The 18,913-nt window shown below is 37.8% G+C and overlaps 1 protein-coding gene across 13 annotated transcripts in view; it reads right to left on the bottom strand.

Annotated features, from left to right (window-relative positions):
- Nucleotides 1–632: 632 nt before the first annotated feature.
- Nucleotides 633–18,913, bottom strand: part of RAPGEF6 (Rap guanine nucleotide exchange factor 6) — a 234,567-nt gene continuing 216,286 nt past the window's right edge. For 7 of the 13 annotated variants that reach the window (XM_032299185.1, XM_032241306.1, XM_032300644.1 and 4 more), the window contains 5 exons: nt 17,167–17,301; nt 10,708–10,936; nt 8,479–8,981; nt 5,831–6,145; nt 633–4,206 (listed from right to left, as the gene is read on the bottom strand). In XM_032299185.1, the coding sequence (XP_032155076.1) occupies nt 4,181–4,206; nt 5,831–6,145; nt 8,479–8,981; nt 10,708–10,936; nt 17,167–17,301 (1,208 nt within the window). In that variant the 3' untranslated portion in view covers nt 633–4,180. Of the gene's footprint in view, nt 4,207–5,830; nt 6,146–8,478; nt 8,982–10,707; nt 10,937–13,370; nt 13,921–17,166; nt 17,302–18,913 lie in introns of those variants that run through there. The other 6 variants (XM_032239879.1, XM_032299892.1, XM_032242699.1 and 3 more) reach the window with 4 other exon arrangements.

Raw genomic sequence — 18,913 nt, 5'->3', positions numbered from 1 at the left:
AGAATGGCCTGGGAAAACCTGGTGTGTGTAGAGTGGGTGAACTGAAAGAAGGTAAAAGTCTTAGCTATAATGGGAGTTACATTCTCTGGGTACCAAGGGAAAACTAAGAGGCGATTTTATAAAGAGGAGCTAAAGCAGAATTTCCTTCTTCTTTTTCAGGGTCCTGGGATCTAATCTCATAAAGGAAGTGACTGTATTTACATATATTGCCCCAAAGGGGGGGCAATAGGCATGCTTTGGTAGACCCAGCTAGCTGCCTATTTGAAATTGATTCTTTTCCTTCTTCACTGAAAAGAATCCTACATTTGTGAGGAACATCAATTGCTCAGTAAAATAGATCATTTCCAAGGCACCCTTGCAGCCACCAGTCATGCAACACAGGTCTAACTAGTGGGATGTAAGTAGAAACATGCAAATGGAGCTTCTGGAAATGCTGTACTGTTCTTTTTGTGTAGAAAGACACATATTTGTACCTTTTCCCCTAAGCCTTTCCTTTTCATGCCCTCCACCTCCCCCATCCTTGAAAGCATCATGGAGGAGTTACAATATCAGCCCGGGAGAGTTTACCTGTAGACTATTCTATTAGGAGAAGAAAACAAACAAACAAACAACAGTAACACAAACGCCCCAACTGAATTTAAGCCACTATTATTTGGTGTGTCATCAAACACAATTTTTAAAACCTAAACAATAGCTATGGTGTTTCACAGGTTTGACATCATCAACAATAAATGGACCACTCCAATTGTTCTGGATACTTAAAAAAATACGGCCTTCACACCAATATAGGTCCCAGACTGGTACTCTTGAATGACTAAGGTGTAATTATTTCATCTGTTCCATATATTTATAATCAAGTACAGAGAAGATTAATGTAGATTCTTTATTGATTCCATCAATGTATTAGTAGATATGATAATAATAAATGGTACTTTTACATTCTCTTAACCAAAAATATAACAAATATTTACACTCGGTAAAAATACAAAAAGCATACAGAGGCACTGTCTTTCTAAAAGACGTAAGTGTAAGAGGTATCAAAAAATAGAAGACAAACATTGCTTGTTATAGCATACAATCAATGAATTGTGCAGTATAATTGCTATCTGATTATTACAACTGTGCAGTTTTGTTTTTGTCTTTTGCTGATTAGCTTATATGTCTCAATTTTAAAAGATCAAGTTCAACTGCATTCTGTGTATCAAAACTAAAGAAGCCTTAAAAATAAACAACAAAAGTGAAACATGAACCAGGATTCAAGTTGAAATTTGAAAATGCACTGTGACACTTTTCTGTAAGATTTATCCTGTTTTTCTAGTCTTTAAGGTAATGCTGAAGGAATACATATACTTTAACATCACCTTTTTTAGAAACTTAAAATTGTATCAAAATAATCATTGTTTTAAGAAAGGTTTTTCTCCCCCTCCCTTTTTTGTAGAGGAAAGAACATTTTATAAAAATTAGATTTGTTCTTAGAAACACCCATGATTACCATCACATTATCAGCCTGGGAGAGATTCTCAAGGAGGTGATGTAGATGGCAATGATGTTACTTATCACCCTCAAGAAAATTCATTAAAGGCTTTTTCTCCTCAAAGATCATATTGAAAGTAATCATTTGGAGTAAATGAGAATTATTTACTGTAATAAAATTTTATGGAATCAGGTACTAGATTTACTAATTCTCAAAAAACTTTCACCATGAAGAGATTTTGTTGAAACCTACTATTTGGCAAAAGTTTGCACTGAGGGTTAACTGCTTCAATAGTCTTGGCAGATTTATAGTTGTAGTGGGAATAGAGGGCACTAATCTCTTCATTAAAATTATAAATTTATAAAACAAAAACAAATGGAGATCTGGAATTGGAGTAAATGCAAGTTAAGGCTTCTGAACTTGTTCTAGTCATATGACAAAGTAAGAGAAGGCAGGAATGTACTCTTAGTTAAAATATAAAAATCAAAACCTCATGATTTTTAAGGAATACATACATAACAAACTACAAAGCATCTGGCTTTGGCTCCTGATCAATGTGATCAGCTGATCTGAACACTCACAGTTAAAGTTAGATAGATAAAACGAAAGGCAGCTATAAGGTGCAAGTCCAAAACCATAGGCCTCAACTCTCTGTGCAAGATATTTACACTATTAAGGACAAAGACAGGTAAGGCTTCCATTCGTTTTGAAAGACGTGCTAAATAAACACATTATGAAAGCAGCATATTTTTCTGGAGAAATGAATATAAAATGGCGAGTAGACATCTGAACTTGATTTAGAAAAGGGGGTTTAGTAAAAATATGTTTCACTTTGTTTTTCTGTGGCCATGAAAACAAAATTATGTATATTAGTGAAGGAAAACATTTATAATCAGAAGACCACTGTTTATAGGCCAAGTCACTTGAGTGTAACTTTCAAACTAGGGATTTTTGGTTTAAGTTATTTCCCATTTCAAAGTATCTAGAAAGCTATGGAACCACCAGGCCTCATTCTAGCACACCTGGGATTAATTTCTAAGGCTTAAGTTTCAGATTAATGTTTCTTTACCACAGGAATTTTTCAGACATGCTATTATTCCTAAAATAAATATAAATCATTTTGATGGGAAAAATGAACTACCACCATTTACCACTTAAAACTGATTTGCGATTTCAAAATGAAGGGGGACAGGCAGGAAGATAGAGTGAAGACAGCTAGGGAAAGACAACAAATTTCTACAAAGGAGGTCACAAACCAACTAAATCTTATGTGGACACATATGGACAGCCATTCAAGGTAAACCCATTTTGGCTCCAAGTTGATCTGGGTAGTGCATGTTAATGGCTTTGGCTTTTTTTTTCTTTTGGTAGTTACAGAAGTTTATTAAAATTCCACTTGTCTTTACACTAATAAAACTGAAAAAATTAAACAATATGTAGAAAACATTATATTTAATTTGCAAAAATGTGAAAAATCTACCTCATTCAGTAAACAGTCACTGAAATTTTAATTAAGAGTGCCATGCCCATGAGGCTGGAAAAGTATGTCCTCTCAAGGGCTAAAAACTGAGAACCAAGAGACAATCATTTCTATAACTCCAGCTCCTCTTTCTCCCACAAAATTGTACTGCAGGGTATGTAAGGTCAGACACAATCTGGTGCTGTGAGATGTGGGGGTGGCAAGCTGCAGAACACTGCATAAAGTCAAATTTACCTTCATGATTACAACACCTATGATAAAAATTTCTTTTAAAAAAGTATTCCGTACTTGTGTTAGGAGAGATTTTAGTTTTGGGTTTCTATAGACTAGAACTCTCTAGAACCCATTCTCTATTTATTGGATCTATACTTTTAGTTACAATTTGATGCAGCATAACTTTCACTTAGGAAATAATTTGTATACATGTAATTTAACACCAAAATTTCATTCTTTGGAATTCAGGGTTCCCACCCTCCTCCCCAAACTACTCCCTCCCCTTTCCCAAATGACTGACAAGAAACCCCATGGCAGCTTCATTTGGCCTTTCACACCATGACCAGCAGGTTCCTAACACCTCAACTGCAAAGGGCTTCCTATTTCTCTCAAACTGAGACATACATTGCATTGGTTCTACAGATCAAGTCATGTCTCTATGTAGATCAAGCATATCACCTCTGTAAAGATGACTTCTGTTTGGTCAGACCAGAGACAGTTTTATGACCTCACACATGAACTTCAGCTAACAAGAACTCTCAAATACAAACAAAACCACAACAATTCAAATAATAAGTTATTTTTCAAATATACAAGAATATCCTTGGTATTGGCAGACACTTTCAATTTGTCCTTCAGCCCAAGCTATGGCTTGGAAATAATAATGCCACTATCTTTAAAATAACTTGTTAAAGAAAAGTCTACAGCAATGTACACAAGGATCTCTCTGAGTTTAAATTTTTTCTGTAACTGTGGTCCCAAGGCAGTTCTGGCATGCAAATTGGAGACTGGTATCCAGGCACAGCATCCATAGCTCAGGAAACTATTCATCTGCAGAAATTAAGTGAAAGGAAGCATAACTCAGGGTATTTCATTGCTTGGCGTAGAGGGAATAAAACCATTGGACTAGTTGTAGCAGTGAATTGTTTGTTAGCAATGGCCTGCAGAATCATTAAGTGGTTCTGCCCACTCCTCAATGACTTTCAGTGGTTTTCAAGTAGGTCATCTGAAGGCTAGACTGCTGAAACTTGTTCATTTTCTGAAAATAATAAAAATATAATTAACTGGCAGATCAGCATATTAATGACATCAACTACAATCTAGTTATCTGTTTAGAAAATCAATGTCAACAAAGAAATCCTCTCAAACACTGCATCAAGGCCCAGATTTTATTATAATACCTATGATTTCTGATCACATTGAAGGTTGAAAATAAACTGTTATAGTTTTTAGTCACTTTATTGCTCTTGTTTAAAAGCATACAATTTCATTTATTTTCAATAAAACAATAATTTCTCAAACTATTGGCTCACATACAAAGTCAAGAGCTTTGCTAATAAAAGGAACTGTATCAACAGCATCATTTTGGATAATTTGGCATTTAAAATACAGTTTCAAGTTTCCATGCATTAATGTAAAACAATTCCATCAATGTTAACTGCTTTTTCTCAAAATTATCCCATTAGATTGAGCCACTGTTTTATCAAAGATAAGAATATTACATGTGAGCCATGGGGTACCAGGCACACAGAAATAAGCAGCTTGCCCTTTTCATTTAAAAAAAAAAAAAAAACACCATAAGTGCTGGGTATAGTGGCTCACACCTGTAACCCCAGCTTTGTGGGAGACTGAGGCTGGCAGACTGCTTGAGCCCAGAAGTTCAAGAGCAGCAGCCTATGCAACATGGTTAAATGCTGTCTCAAATAGAAAAAATCAGCCAAGTGTGATGACATGTGCCTATTAGTCCCAGCTACTTAGAGGGCTGAGGAGGGAGAATTTCCTGAGACCAGGAAGTTGAGGCTGCAGTGAGCCATGATCAAGCCACTGCACTCCAGCTTGGGTGACACAGTAAGACCCTGTCTGAACAAATAAAAAAAAACCTCACACGATTGGTTGGGTGTGGTGGCTCACATCTGTAATTCCAGCACTTTGGGAGGTGGGGTGGGAAGATTGCTTCAGGCCAGGAGTTCAAAACCAGCCTGGTCAATATAGTAAGACCCTGTCACTACAAAGGAAAAATTTAACAATGAGCCAGGCATGGAGGTATGCACCTGTAGTCCCAGCTACCTGGGAGGATGAGCTGGGAGGACTGCCTGAGCCCAGGAGTTTGAGGCTGCAATGAACCATGATTGTGCCACTGTACCCTAGCCTGGGCAACCAAGCGAGACCCTGTCTTGAAAAACAAAACAAAACAAAAACACTCTCCCTACACTATCATATTTAGAAACATTTTTTTAAAGACAGTTTCACTCTTGTTGCCCAGGCTAGGGTGCAATGGTGTGATCCTGGCTCACCGCAACCTCTGACTCCAGGGCTCAAGCAATTCTCCTGCCTCAGCCTCCAGGGTAGCTGGGATTACAGGTATTTGCTACCATGCCCAGCTAATTCTGTATTATTTTTAGTAGAGATGCGGTTTCTCCATGTTGGTCAGGCTGGTCTTGAACGCCTGACCTCCCATGATTCGCCCTCCTTGGCCTCCCAAAGTGCTAGGAGCCACTGTGTCCAGCCTGAACATCTTACTTTTTCTTACTTCTTACTTTTTAACAGAGATTTCTAAGGCATTTAAAGAAACAATTACGAATTACCATAAAATACCAGAGTAAAGACCATTTAATGTGTTCAGCAATTCATTTATGAGCCATTAAGAGAGCTTGTCAACATACCATCTGCTTCGCTATCTGCATCAGTCACATCTGCTAGTTTAGGATGGCATGGCTGCAAATTATGCCTCTGAGGCTGAGTTACAATCTTCGATGGAACACAGGCCGCGAGGTTGCTACTGAGAGAAGCTGGCGGCAGTCTAGAGAGGCTGTTATGCATCATCTTTGACCTCTGCACTGCCACACTATAATCTGGAGGTTTTAGGTGTGGGTGGGGTCCTTCCTTTAGGTCCGCTAAAGAAATCCCCAAATATCCTGGAGGAGTGGGAGGTGGCTCCCTATACCTATCATCCTTCTTGGGTGAGGTGACACAGTACACTGGCATGAAAAATAAGCAATGAAATTGTTAATGAAAAAGATATGAAATGAAAAAATCCCATAAACTTATTACAATGACAAAATAGAACTTAAAAACAGACAGATGAATAAACTTGAATGATGGCAGATTAAAAACATTTTCCAAAAGCTGAATAAACTTATTTTTAAAATATATAAACAATTATATTAAATCCTGTAAATATTAAATAGGACGAGAGAGTTGAAGTAGATGACACTGATGACAAGCTTCCTTCTGCAGTTCAGCCCCATATCACAGAAGGGCAGGACAACTCCTGAAGTCATACCCAGCCCTAAAGATGTCAGAAACATTTCAAAGTTCACCCTAAACATCTATTCTCTGTAAACCGGGAGAGTTTACTTAAAAATGATGTTTGGGCCATATGTTTAAGGGCTATTTTACCTTCTTCCTGAGACATGAACCAGTTTTCTGGCACTCCTGGGCAGACTAGTTCTCAGTCCTAGTATTTAAACTTTAACTTTGCTGGTATGGAGGAACTAATTCCTTCAAGAACTTTATTTCTGGCCAGGGGCGGGTGGCTCAAACCTGTAATCCCAGCACTTTGGAGGCTGAAGTGGGTGGATCACCTGAGGACAGAAGTTTGAGACAAGCCTGGCCAACATGTTTGAAGCCTTGTCTCTACTAAAAATACAAAAATTAGCTGGGCATGGTGGTGGGCGCCTAATTCCAGCTACTCAGGAGGCTGACGGGTCACGCCACTGCACTCCAGCTTGGGTGACAGAGTGAGACTCTGTCTCAAAAACAAGAACAAAAACAAAAAAACTTTACTTCTAACTTCTGCTTTGTAATTAAGTTGAGAAGAAAAAAACAATTTTTGAAAATTTAACTTAAATTACTCTGATTTTTAGCGGACATTAAAAATAATGACTAAATCCTCTTACTTAAATTTGTAAGCCCTGAGACTAAGGCAAAGCTTCAAAAAGCATCATAAACAGGTTAAAGATGAAGTTCCAAGAAATTAAGACTGGCTCATAAGACCCACAGGGAAAATGGCTCTGAGTATCTTGATTATGCAAGTGACTTTTAAAACACAAAAACAGTCTGTATACAAGCAGAATACACTTAAAAAGATATAAAATAATTCGAATATTAACTTTACCATTCGAGAATCTGGTTTATCCATATTGAATTTTCTAGAATTTTACCAGTAAAATTTGCATGTACTATCAAGGTCAGAAAAGATTTCCATTCCCATTTAAGGATGGGATGGGTGAGGTGATGGAGGTGAGGAGGTTGCTAATAACAAGAAAAAGAATGTAAATGATTTACCCATACTCACTAATGATTAGAAAAACTATATTCGTAAATGGACAAGAAAAACATTTTTATATCTCTGTATACACGTATGTTCAAGAAATGGTTACCCAAAAGGCTTTAATAAAAAACCTTGATCTGTGCACAGTGCCTCATGAGATTATGCCACTGCACTCCAGTCTGGGAGACAGAGCAAGACTATGTCTCAACTCACAAAACAAAACAAAACAAAACAAAACAAAACAAAGACAAAACTCGGAAAAAATGAATGAGCTAAAAACTCAACCTAAAATAAAATTTGACAAAAACTATAAAATGAGCACATTTCACCTTCACATTTTTTTTGCAATTAAATGTGACACCATGACTATTCTATAAATTCAAGAGTTGAATATGATATTAATTCAAACTACAGTAATTCCATATAAGTAGAAAAGCAGGAGTTTTATATCCAGGTATTTATACAATTCAGGAAAGAAATTTTTAAAAAGTATTTGATGGCCAAATACTAAAAAAAGAGTTTATTAAGAAAGCTTCAAATGGATTCACAAACAGGAGTTGGCATACTGATGATGTACACCAGAGGGTATACTAAAAAATGTTCTGGACTTCTTTATCATGTTTCTCTCACCTTTACTACCTAAAATCAACAGCAGATTCAATGTTTCTACCACGTATGCATAGTCATTGTGGTCCAAACAATTTATGAGGTGATAAAGAGAATAATCCCTTTATTACTACTGCATATTGATGCGATATTCCTCAATGAAACCAAAAAGATCTTAAAAACAAAGGACAAACTTGTCCCTCTAATTAAATACCTTCACATCAGACTTTTCATTTTAATAGCTTGAATATCTGCTGCAAAGTCTTTGAGAAACCATGAATTTTTGGGAAAGAATTTATTTGTGAAGGGAGGAAAGAAAGATTGTTAGTGAGAGAATTAATTTTTGTGATAAAATCCAGGGCTAGGATATCCCAAAGCCATTTTTTGACTACTTAATCTCTAAATGCCAAAGACAACAAAAACACAACTTACCAATCAAGCCCTTGTCTGTACTTGATGTGACAGTTTTGTAAACTGTGTCAGTGGCATCCCTGGGGTCTAAGCCTTCAGATGACTCAGCTCGGGTGCTCTCCAATACTCTCCGTTTAACTGTCCCATAGTTTGGTTCATACGTGTCAGACAAAGAAGTGGAGGAGGCCCAACTCTTTCTCAACTGATTTGTTTCTAGGCTTCCTTTACACTGCCCACAAGTTCTAGAGCAGCTTTTAGGACAGGAATAGGGCTCACAGTCAGTGGGTTCAACTTCAGCAATGGGGTCATCCAAATGGGTATGTCTGTAAGAGTTCAAAAAATCCCAGCTTTTTGGGTTTGGAAGGCTTTGGAAGTTGTCATGGGAGCTGCTTGAACATGAAGTCCAACTTCCACGACCACTGTCAGCTGCTTCTATAATGATATGCTCGTGAGAAATCTCTTCATTGCTCACAGATGATGAGACAGCTAAACACTTGATTAGAGATGGCTTCAAGAGTATCCACCTAAAATTGGAGATAATGTACAATCAGAGTTTACAGGCTTGCTGGAAAAACTTTCTTCTTTCTAAGTTATTACTGCCTATGAGAAACTGTAGAACATTTACTACAAGTGTTCATGCCAAAATAACCTTGTAAAGAAAATTATATTATCATCATTCATCATTAAATCTCTTCAAGTATTTAGTTAACACTCAGGAAGATACAGTGAAGAAACTGAAATGCTTAGCAAAGTTTCCTTAGCATTTTTCTTTTTAAATCTAAAAATTTTAATTATTATTTTTAAGACAGGGTATCACTCTGTTGCCCAGACTGGATGGCAGTGGCTATTTACAGGCATGATCATGGTGCACTGTAGTCTTTAACTCCAGGGCTCAAGCGATCCTCCTGCTTCAGCCTCCCTAGTAGCAGGGATGGACTACAGGTATGCCTGGCAAGTATTTTTCTTGAACTGATTTTAAATGAAAATGCAAAGATGAGATTTAAAATGAATAACATTAAGCATACATATTCATTCTTGTCATTACAATATTAGACTACTGTCCATGCATATAGAATTACGAGTTGCCAACTTGGAGAATCATATTTTATTTTTCAATGTACCTCTGAGGTTAGCCCAGTACAGTGACAAGTAAACAGCAACTTCCCAATTACCTATGAAATGAATCATTTATAGCAGGGGTCCCTAAACTAAAGCTCATGGGCCAAGTTTAGTCAACAGCCTGTTTTTGTATGGTCTGGAGCAAAGAATAGTTTTGTTTTGTTTTGTTTTAAACCTTTTTAAAGGTTAAAGCAAAGGAAAAATTTGTGACAGAGACCATATGCAGCCTGTGAAGGTGAAAATATTTACTACCTGGCCCTTCACAAAAGAAGTTTGTAAAACCTTGGGGCTAGCAAACGGCAGGCCAGGGCCAAATCTGGTGGTCTCTTTGCTCGTTTTTGTAAATAAAGTTTTAGTGGGACACAGTCATGCCATTTGTTTATGTATTGTCTATGGCTGTTCCGGTGTAATAGCAGAATAGTTGTGACAGAGGCCTTATGGCCTGTTAAGTCTAAAATGCTTACTCTTTAACTTTTATAGAAAACATGTGCTGACCTCTGGTGTAGAGATCATAGTTTAACCTTTATAAATGTGGTAATACTTTATCTTAAATTTTTCATATTAAAGTAGACTAGATTTCACAATATTTATTAGAATAATCTTTCTCAAAGATTTCCATGTTGTTTGATTCTAAATAGAAATTTAGAATTAACATTTTTTAAAGAATTAACTTTTGCTAAGCGATTATTCTTACTCCCCAAATTACACTTTCAGAGAACAGGGATCAAGGGCTAGTCCTACTCTCCCAACTTGTCTACAATGTACACAGCACTGGAGGCACTTTCTAATACACAACCTTTTTGATAACTTATAACTTAACAGCCAGAATTTCAAAAATTATCTCGCCTATGTGAACAGCAGCTGCACTTCGAGTTCTTATTCATTGGGAAGATACATAATGATAAAAAGTTATTTGAATTTAGTAACACTTTAAAAATGAACACCCATAAGTCTTTCAAAACAGTGCTTATTTACATATTCAGAACAGAGAATATGTGCTTGGCCCACATATTCTTTTATGGATAACTCTGCAATTACTCCACGGGAAGTTCAAGGTCAAGTTGGGAAGCACTGCTTGCAGTGGCCACTTGGCTTGGGTTTTGTGTTATAAATACAGACAACGATGCTTACCCAGGGCCATGTTGACTATGATCTCCTATCCCTGAAGGGTGCTCTGTCTTTTCCAATGCCCCAGTGGATTCAGGGATTACCAGGGCCTGAGAGGAACACCGTTCATCCTGTAGAGCTGCAGGCATGGAGTCAACAGAACAATTGCTCACGATGCTGGACCGTGAAGAAATCTCACTATGGCTGGAGTCAGACAAGTTGTCAGACTTAGCTGATGGAGTAAGTGTGTAACCTGAATGAGAAAAGAGCACTGATCAAACTACAAAAAAAAAAAGGGAACAAATAGTGGAGGTGGTAGCGGAAAGGATGAAAAGAAACAAAAACAAAAATAACAGAAGACAAAGTAGAAGGAATTTTAGTTTCCATCTACGTAGATCTAATGGTACCAATTTTCTCCACACATTCCCCTACATATCCATTAATCTACCTATCCATACCACACCAATCCAACTCTGCATTCAAGAAAAAGACAAAGTCTAGTATTACTAAGAAAACTAGTTTAAAGGTATATCTATCTCAGGCTCTCCCACAGCTACAATCATTTAACAAATTAAGAACTACAAATATTTAGAAAGTAGATGTCTTTAGGGTTTCTTCCTTTGATTAATTAATATGATCATTTCATGACCTGATCTGAATCTAATATACCATCTTGAAGTAAGGATAGAGGTGGGAGTCCAAGATTCAAGGGAAAGAACTACATTTTTGCTTTATCAAACTATATATACTTACCCCAGAAATTCTGCATATGCCACCTAAGAAGTCTTGTCTTGAGTTGAGAGTCACTGTTTTAGATTATTTTTATTTTTTAGATACAGGGTCCTGCTCTGTCACCTAGGCTACAGTGCGGTAGCATGATCATAGCTCACTGCAGCTTTGAACTCCTGGGCTCAAGTGATCCTCTTGCCTCAGCCCTGAGTAGCTGGGACTACAGGTTTGCACCACCACACCCAGTTCATATTTAAACGTTTTGCAGAAATGAGGTCTCATGTTGCCCAGGCTAGCAAGCGATCCTCCTGCCTCAGCCTCCCAAAGTGCTGGGATTACACGTGTGAGCCACTGAGCTCAGCCTGTTTCCGTTTTTTAAATTGTTTTAGGTTTAAACTTAATGCCATACTTAGTTTCCTTTTTCTTCATCACCTTTGCAGAATATTAAACAGCTGAGTGGATACATTTTTAATAATGTGTTACAGAAAAAAACAGCATCTACATGTTCTATGATTTTCTGCACAGCAGACAACTAGAGAGGTGTTCTGTATTCTTTGGAATGAAGAGGTAGGGATGCAGTGAGGTGAAGGACCCAAAAACAAATCTGCAAACAGAATGGCTAACGTACATAATAATCTATTTTGATAATTGGAAAAAATCAAATTTTTATTTAGAAATAAAAAGAAAATGCCCTAGTAATTCCAACAAGAGGAGGGTCTCTAAGAAGTAAAAAGTATTTTCTTGCTCAGAGGAGAGTAGGGTTTTAGTAGACATGTGACCTTTGGACCAATCCCTAGAAATGTCATTAGGAAGAATCACAGGCTTTAGGTATGGTATTGGAATTCTCAGGGCCTCATCTTCATGCAGAAAGAGGATGACAACATCCTTAGTTTCAAAGTCCTTCTCTGTTTAAGGATCTTAGAGGTATTTACATATAACTCAAGTCATTTAAGGAAAAATTTGCTGCACAGTAATTTTATTAAGTCATTTCATTAACTATTTCAAAGAGAAAAAGGCCCAGAAAATGTGTGATTTATTTTTGGATTATATGGCCAGGAACAGGATAAGACAAGACAAGCCAGTCTTCTGACTTCTCTATCTCTGAACTTGGGATCACTGCTATTTGTCAGTATCCATGGTCAATTTTCAAGAGGACCAAGAAAGCGGATGTAGTAAGTAAATTAAAAAAAAAATAAATAAATACCTTCTTCCTCCGAAGGAAAAAAAAAAATCATTGCTCTATAAAATATTCTTGCTTCATTGTTTTAAAAATAATTTCATTTTTATGTGTGTTTGATCAGTATTTCTCAAATATAATAATACTAAGAACCACCTGGCAAGCCAATTAAACATTCCAGATCCCATTTCTGGCAATTCAAGTTTATGAAGTCTGGGGTGGGACACAGAAATTGCGTTTTTTTGTTTTTTTTTTGAGATGGAGTCTTGCTCTGTTGCCAGGCTAGAGTACAGTGGCGCAATCTCCACTCACCACAGCCTCTGCCCCCCGGGTTCAAGTGATTCTCTTGCCTCAGACTCCCGAGTAGCTGGGACTACAGGCATGCGCCACCATGCTCTGCTAATTTTTGTATTTTTTTTTTTTTTAGTAGAGACGGGGTTTCACCATTTTGGCCAGGATAGTCTTGATCTCTTGACCTTGTGATCCGCCCACCTCGGCCTCTCAAAGTGCTGGGATTACAGGCATGAGCCACCATGCCCCGCCAGTAATTGCATTTTTAAACAAGTTTCCTAGATGATTCTGAAATTGCTATGTTAGACTAGTCCCCTCTGCCCCAATCAAAGGCATGTAAAAAGTAGAGGATAAAAAAGCCTCCTCTACCTATTTCACTCACAGATCCAGCTAACAGTAGAAAATAAAGTTCAACTACAGAAAACAAGGGTATAAAGTTTACTAACTCAATACATTAGTAAAATAACATATGTACAAATGAAGCATTTAAAAATGTTTATAAATAATATCTTACTAAGTTGTCTGCCTAAGCTTTGACAAATGGTTTAATTATACATTAATAACTGAAAACAAACTAAACACTAAAATTAAATAAGAAACTTCATTTCATCAGAGTGTCTTCCTCCTTTTAGACTTGAATCGTGTATAGAAACAGTTTAAAGTGTTACTGTTGCCTTCGCTATTTGAATTGAAGATGGCACTCCCTTTCTCATCTTTGATGTTGCTTCCAACATCCTTCACTTTCTCACAGCTTTCTGTAGCTTGATTGTGATCTGTGTCATCTTTTTTGCTGTCGACTAGTCTCTCCCTTGAAAGCATTCTTTCCCTAAGTCTTCTAAACGGGGATGCCGTTCTTTTTCTGGTTGTGTTCTCACAACTTGTCCTGTCTCTATTCTCCTCAGTGGCCTTCTCAGTACTGTCTGTTCTTTTGGCTGTGCTCCTGGTAATCTGAAGGATTTTCTTTTGCAAGTAAGCCCCACCTATTCCGGAGCAGCTCTGGCCACTGATCTTGCTGCTGTGATCAGATACGATATTGCCAACTGGAGGGAGAGATGCAAAAACCCTGACATGATCAATCAAAATTAGCCTTGTTTACATAATATTTCATTATTTTAAAATTCTAACATCTTGATAATATCTGAAAAATTGAAATCTAGCAACATATTTTTTAACACATGGAAACTTAAATATAGCATATACACACAAATTATTGCAAGACAGAATGCAGGAGAAAGATTAACTTCGTCAGAACAAGCTGGTGATAAAAACAAAAACAAAAAACTGTTGAAAGGAAGCCAAGCTGGTAAAATCATAAGGAAAAATATGACAAAAATATCAGGTAACCAGAATTATTTCTGTAAAGTAACTACATAGGTCTAGAATTGTAAGGTAGATTTTACTAAGAAAAAGCTTAGTAAAAACCAAATAGAGCATACAAATAGTACATTCACTAGGTATATGTATAGAACTAATCTCAAAGTTTAGTAAGAACCAGGTACAGATTCTAATAATTTATTCTGAGTGTAATGACAGATTTGTTCAATCTTAGATTACTGGCAAAAACCTATCTACAGAAATAGAAGGATCATATTTGGTTGGGGTTTTGATAGTACAAATGCAAGAACAAGTTGAAACAATTCTGAAGAAAATAATTTCTTCCGGCTTCTTAGAATTCTAAACATTACTACGAGATGCTCACAAATCTATAAATATGGTGTTCAATTGTTAGCTACACAATAAAAGACAATGGAAAAAAGACTTCTCCGTTCGAGGGCTGAGTGCAGGTTTTCTGTGGGGAATAAGAGCAATGGAGGAATTTCTGTCCCTAATACCTCTTCCCAGAAGTCACATTTGGGCATAAAATGCCAAATCAGATCCTGCTAGTTAGTCATCTATAACAGGATGGACCTCTGAGCAGTCTCTGAGGGGCAAGGTGTTCCTGAAAGAGCATTAGGAGCATATGGATACTGTTCATTCAGACTATTTGTCTGACTGGAGGCACTGTGGCTTATCCTACACCTCAAGATCTGATAAGGGGTACTTTGGATAGGACCATACAGACAAGGAAAGCAACGACACAGGTCTGTGTGCAGCACAAAATTATATATGAGCTACAACAGGATCAAAATCTGTGTTTTATAAATATACCTATTATATATGCTGTTTATATCTCCTGTTTCATTTTTATTAAGCTTCAGTAAAATCTGAAATGAAAAAAATCTAACCAGTCTCAGCTACGTGAGGATGAAAAGAGCGAGTAATGGAGCTACGGTGTCCTGAAGTGGCAGGAGAGAAAGAAAAGAGGCATTCCCATTCACTAAACACTTACCAAACATCAGACTTTATAAACATGATTTCATTTAAACTATGTAAGTGGCTCCTAAAATAGATGGTCCTTTTTCTTTTACTGAGATGGAGTTTTACTCTTGTTGCCCAAGTTGGGGTGCAATGGCATGATCTCAGTTCACTGCAACCTCTGCCTCCTGGGTTCAAGTGATTCTCCTGCCTCAGCCTCCTGAGTAGCTGGGACTACAGGCGTGTGCCACTAAACCTGGCTAACTTTTTTGGTATTTTTTGAGATGGAGTTTTGCTCTTGTTGCCCACGCTGGAATGCAATGGCGTGATCTCGGCTCACTGCAACCTCTGCCTCCTGGGTTCAAGCCATTCTGTCTCAGCCTCCTGAGTAGCTAGGATTATAGGCATCCGCCAGCACGCCTGGCTAATTTTGCATTTTTTACTAGAGACAGTGTTTCTCCATGTTGGCCAGGCTGGTCTCGAACCCCTGACCTCAGGTGATCTGACCACGTTGGCCTCCCAAAGTGCTGGGATTACAGGCGTGAGCCACCACGTCCAGCCTTTTTTGTATTTTTTAATAGAGATGAGTTTCACCATTTTGGCCAGGTTAGTCTTGAACTCCTGACCTCAGGTGATCTGCCTGCCTCAGCCTAGATGGTCTTTTTCTCATCTTACAGGAAACCAGACCATATAAATAAATAACTTGTAGTAATACAGCTAGAGTGGAGGACAGAATCATGGTTCAAACTCAGGTTTGACATCACTGTACATAATTGCCACAGAGGCAAGAAAGAGCCCTGCAGAGTGGGATGAAACTTAGAACCTGGAAACTGAAGCAAGCTCTGGAAGGTTCTCTCTCCTGTCAGAATTATTAAAATAAGCTTGTCTTCCCTGTGACCATGTACCATCCTCTGGTATGATTATTTAAAGATGTAATTCCTTTATATCTGTGAAGAAGATATCAAGACTAAATCTCCTTTCTCCCCAGGGTACACACAGGGTGTGAAGGGTCAATAAAAGAAATACATGCCATATTTAGAATGCTATATGTGCAGCTAACATGAAATGGCATCTGCATGCACACTGCCCAGGCTATCCAAAAAAAGAAATGCTTCAGTCTGAATGATGAAAACATGTAAATGAACAAGAAAAATTCAGTTTTTTTCACATCATGAGATTCTGTGTAAGTAAAAAATCCATAACAGTATAGGTTATTTTAAATCCTAATTTTAAAAAAGGTAATATTCTATTACTAAAAAAAAAAAAAAAAAAAAAAGAAAAGCATTAACCTAAATAATTTTTTTCCTAATCTTATGATTGGTTAAAAGCTATTTCTTTCCTTTTTGTTGAGACAGGGTCTTGCTCTGTTATCCAGACTGGAGTGCAGTGGTGTGATCACAGCTCACTGCAACCTCTGCTTCCTGGGCTCAAGCGATCCTCTCACCTCAGCCTCCTGGGTAGCTGGGACTACAGACACACCACCATGCTTAATTTTTAAATCGTTTGTAGAGACAGGGTCTCATCATATTCCCCTGGCTGGTCTCAACTCCTGGGCTCAAGTGATCTGCCCACCTCAGCTTCCCAAAATGCTGGTATTATAAGCAAGAGCCACTGTGCCCGGCCTGAAGACAATCTCTTACAGAAACTTTTATTTGCAAACACTCCATAGAAATGTCCAAATATAGGAAATTGGAATAACACCACCAAGAATTTGCACCAAAACTATGGCTTCTGCCTTCATTCTTACCCATGCTTGCCCCTCTGTTAAACAAGTTTAGGACCACACTTTGAATAGTGGAGTCCCAGTTACATGATGCATAATACCTAAAAAGCATATGAATAATGCAATACAAAACATCAAAGTTCAAAAAGCATTAGGAGTTATGCTTTTGTTAATGATTTATAATTACTGCTATATACTGAAAAGCAAAATATGTGCTATAAAGTGTTATTTAGTCTAACAAGAACTAGTTTGAAATGTTTTGTCTTACCTTTGTGAGGGGAACCTTGAGGAGATGCAGGAGGACTAGAATGTAAAGATGATGCCACAGAAATAGTGTCTTCTGTATGCTTCTTGCCACTCATTTCTTCAGTTGTTCCTAAAACTTTCTGAGGTAAACTTGTACCTAAAAATAAAACCAAAGATGCAAATAAGCAATAGTTCACAATTAAAATGTCTATAGTTGCCTAAATCACTACATAACTAAAGCTATGATACACAATGGGTAGTGTAGTCAACTGAAATGTGTAAATGACAAACAGACTAAATGACTGGGTAATGGCATACAGAGATTCTCACCTCTAGGTTACTTGTTCAAATTCAGCTGGTCTGCATGAACCAGATTTTATTAGTTTGTCTGTGCTTTGTGGTATAAGGGAAATCAATTTAACAGTCTGAGTGCTGTGCCCCACCTCCCACAACTGACAAAGTGATTTGAAATCTTCAAAGAGAAGGCATGGATTCACTCTTCCCTCCCCTCTAGAGGTGGCCTCTCCAAGTCAGGGCGAGGCATGTGGCAGAGGCAGAGGCAGTGTGGGGATGTTGGCACTGTCACTACCTGTGGTGCATCTGTGCTGTGGGTATACAGAAGAGGCTGCAGGGCTGCCAGTCCAGCCCTTTTCAAGAGCACTAAATTCACACTACGGGAGAGAAGTAAACAACAGAAAGAGTCATGAATGTATAGAAAGATAGTCTGTAGCACAGTGGAAAGATTCCTTAAAGCTCTATCATTACCCTTGTCTAAAGGCTGGTCTTGTTTAGTTTACCTCAAACTTAGCAATGGTTTCAATATATTGATGTTTTTACATTCACCTTCTCTAAGAAACGTCAAAGAGCTATTGGTACTGTTCTTAAAACATAAAGTAAGCAAACTGTGATGAGGATTGATATAGTAAGAAGCAGCCACTGGCCAATGAAAAAATTTAGATCACAGTATACTCACACTACCCTTCATTAAATGTAATATAAACATATTTATCATATAAACAGCTACATTATAATAAAAAATGAAGAAAGCTATATGGGGCTGGGCGCAGTGGCTCACGCCTGTAATCCCAACACTTTGGGAGGCCAAGGCAGTGGATCACCTTAAGTCAGGAGTTTGAGACCAGCCTGGCCAGCATGGCGAAACCCCATCTCTACTGAAATACACAAATTAGCTGGATATGGTGGCACATGGTACAAACCTGTAATCCCAGCTACTCAGGAGGCTGAGGCAGAAAATTGCTTTAACCTGAAAAACGGAGGTTGCAGTGAGCCAAGACTGTGCCACTGTACTCCAGCCTGGTGACACAGAGAGACTCTGTCTCAAAAAATAAAATAAAAGAAAGAAAGCTACATGGTACAAGTAACACTGCCTCTCAAATGGTGATACTCAAGTAAAAAAACCAGAGCTAACTTGTCCCTCTCTCACTCCTACCAACAAATTTATCAACTTCACTAATTCTTCTTCTAATTCTCTCTTCATTTCCATAGACACCAAACTAGTCCAGGCCCTGGGCAATTTCTAGTTAACTGTTAGACTAGTTTTCCATCTGAGCTCTCTCCTTCAGTCTTGCTGTGCCTTATACAGTCCTTCTCAAACATAGTTTGAACTCCCTTGTTCAAGTCTCTTCAATGGCTTCTCACTGATAACTTTCCTTTAGCATGGCACATTGTAATTTCAGCATACCTGTCTTCATCCTCTGCATCTTAGAAGCTGTTTAGTACAGTGGTTAAAGGAAAGATTTAAAGTCAGT

Source organism: Sapajus apella, unplaced genomic scaffold (genome assembly GCF_009761245.1).
Source record: "Sapajus apella isolate SASKATOON/1434 unplaced genomic scaffold, GSC_monkey_1.0 scaffold1, whole genome shotgun sequence".
Classification (NCBI taxonomy): Eukaryota; Metazoa; Chordata; class Mammalia; order Primates; family Cebidae; genus Sapajus; species Sapajus apella.
Note: the sequence above shows the minus strand (reverse complement) of the source record. Positions and strands in the feature narration are given on the sequence as shown.